General features: G+C 51.6%; 1 protein-coding gene across 1 annotated transcript; it reads left to right on the forward strand.

The window, feature by feature from the left end:
• The first annotated feature begins 1397 nt into the window (after positions 1–1397).
• LOC138371844 (putative uncharacterized protein ENSP00000383309) lies at positions 1398–2321 on the forward strand. The gene has a single exon (XM_069336872.1). It carries the CDS (start codon positions 1398–1400, stop codon positions 2319–2321), a length of 924 nt encoding a protein of 307 aa, XP_069192973.1.
• The last annotated feature ends 233 nt before the right edge of the window (positions 2322–2554 follow it).

Raw genomic sequence — 2554 nt, forward strand, 5'->3', positions numbered from 1 at the left:
TTAATAGGGGCGCTAGCCAATATTAATGAAAGTTAGGCTCTCATTTATTAATGAGGGCCTAACTCAACCCCCTTATGTAATAACTTACATGGGGGTTGGGTGAAGCCTCACTAACATGGACAATGAGTGCATGAGGCCTCACTAACATGGACAATGAGTGCATGAGGCCTCACTAACATGGACAATGAGTGCATGAGGCCTTACTAACATGGACAATGAGTGCATGAGGCCTCACCAACATGGACAATGAGTGCATGAGGCCTCACTAACATGGACAATGAGTGCATTAGGCCTCACCAACATGGACAATGAGTGCATGAAGCCTCACCAACATGGACAATGAGTGCATGAGGCCTCACTAACATGGACAATGAGTGCATGAGGCCTCACCAACATGGACAATGAGTGCATGAGGCCTCACCAACATGGACAATGAGTGCATGAGGCCTCACTAACATGGACGTAGGGTCAACAAGCACAGTTGCTCAGTGGATAAAATACATGTGACAAGTCCATTCACCTCAGCCATCTGGTGATCTAGGGTAGTAACCCCCTCATCTCAAATTATTTTCCCACCTATTTTTTTTCCCAAAATAACACAGGAAACAAAATATAATGATATATAACAAACAATGAAATTATCAAAATGGTGCTGATAGAGTCGATTTTCTTGGCCTCGTACTTATACTGCGTCAACCAGGCCATAGAGATGTGTGCTGAGGACGTCAGGCTCACGATGGAGGAGGAGCGGAACCTTAGGGCGAGGATTGAGGAGCAAAGGAAGAAGGAGGAACTGGTGCAGAGGAAGAGGGAGACGGTTCAGAGGGCCAGGCAGTTGGAGGACACGAAGGAGCAAGAGGCCCTGAGGAAGAGGAAGCTGAGGGAAGAGGAGGAGGAGAGAGAGCAGAAGATGGCGGAGGCCGGGTATGTTCTCAGGAAGAGGAGGGTCATTACGCGGAGGAAAGAGGGGAGATATGCTCCCAGCCGTGGTCAGGAGGACCTGGGACGGATAGAGGGGGCGCAGCTCCCCTCTGTGGCCTCCGGGGAGCAGAAGGGGGCGAAGCTCCCCTCCGAGGAGAAGGGGGAGCAACACTCGACCCTAAACCGAGTCATCACCTTGCTCGGTCTTCAGAAGAAGAAAATTGACTAAGTCTTCTTCTGAGTTATCAGTCCCACATTCACTTGTGTCTTCTCAACTACTATATTTTTTTTTTGCTGTGAAAGATCTCGTTAACGTTCTATAAGAGGCCTCGCTAACAAGGGTGCTGGATGAGGCCTCGCTAACAAGGGTGCTGGATGAGGCCTCGCTAACAAGGGTGCTGGATGAGGCCTCGCTAACAAGGGTGCTGGATGAGGCCTCGCTAACAAGGGTGCTGGATGAGGCCTCGCTAACAAGGATGCTGGATGAGGCCTCGCTAACAAGGGTGCTGGATGAGGCCTCGCTAACAAGGATGCTGGATGAGGCCTCGCTAACAAGGGTGCTGGATGAGGCCTCGCTAACAAGGGTGCTGGATGAGGCCTCGCTAACAAGGGTGCTGGATGAGGCCTCGCTAACAAGGGTGCTGGATGAGGCCTCGCTAACAAGGATGCTGGATGAGGCCTCGCTAACAAGGGTGCTGGATGAGGCCTCGCTAACAAGGGTGCTGGATGAGGCCTCGCTAACAAGGGTGCTGGATGAGGCCTCGCTAACAAGGGTGCTGGATGAGGCCTCGCTAACAAGGGTGCTGGATGAGGCCTCGCTAACAAGGGTGCTGGATGAGGCCTCGCTAACAAGGGTGCTGGATGAGGCCTCGCTAACAAGGGTGCTGGATGAGGCCTCGCTAACAAGGGTGCTGGATGAGGCCTCGCTAACAAGGGTGCTGGATGAGGCCTCGCTCACAAGGGTGCTGGATGAGGCCTCGCTAACAAAGATGCTGGATGAGGCCTCGCTAACAAGGGTGTTGGATGAGGCCTCGCTAACAAGGATGCTGGATGAGGCCTCGCTAACAAAGATGCTGGATGAGGCCTCGCTAACAAGGGTGTTGGATGAGGCCTCGCTAACAAGGATGCTGGATGAGGCCTCGCTAACAAGGATGCTGGATGAGGCCTCGCTAACAAGGATGCTGGATGAGGCCTCGCTAACAAAGATGCTGGATGAGGCCTCGCTAACAAGGGTGTTGGATGAGGCCTCGCTAACAAGGATGCTGGATGAGGCCTCGCTAACAAGGATGCTGGATGAGGCCTCGCTAACAAGGGTGTTGGATGAGGCCTCGCTAACAAGGATGCTGGATGAGGCCTTGCTAACAAGGACTTGTTGCTTTCTCAAAAGACATTCCACTTGACAGCTTCTTATGGTTAAGTTACAAATATATTTGTCGTAAGCTCGGGTATAGGTTCGCAATAAGAATGCGAGAGCCTCTGTGTGTCCGAGTATTTTCTGTGTGTCCGAGTATCTTCTGTGTGTCCGAGTATACATTAGGACATCTTGGAATAGAAGTTGGGGAATTGTGCCATGATTGGAATAATGCCCAACCACTAACACGGGAAGATCGGAAGCAGTACTGAAGATCCTCTC

This window comes from Procambarus clarkii, chromosome 37 (assembly GCF_040958095.1).
Source record: "Procambarus clarkii isolate CNS0578487 chromosome 37, FALCON_Pclarkii_2.0, whole genome shotgun sequence".
Taxonomy (NCBI): Eukaryota; Metazoa; Arthropoda; class Malacostraca; order Decapoda; family Cambaridae; genus Procambarus; species Procambarus clarkii.

Excerpts from the sequence above, each read along its gene's own strand:
- LOC138371844 (XM_069336872.1), top strand. The coding sequence starts at position 1,398 with ATGCTGGATGAGGCCTCGCTAACAAGGGTGCTGGATGAGGCCTCGCTA.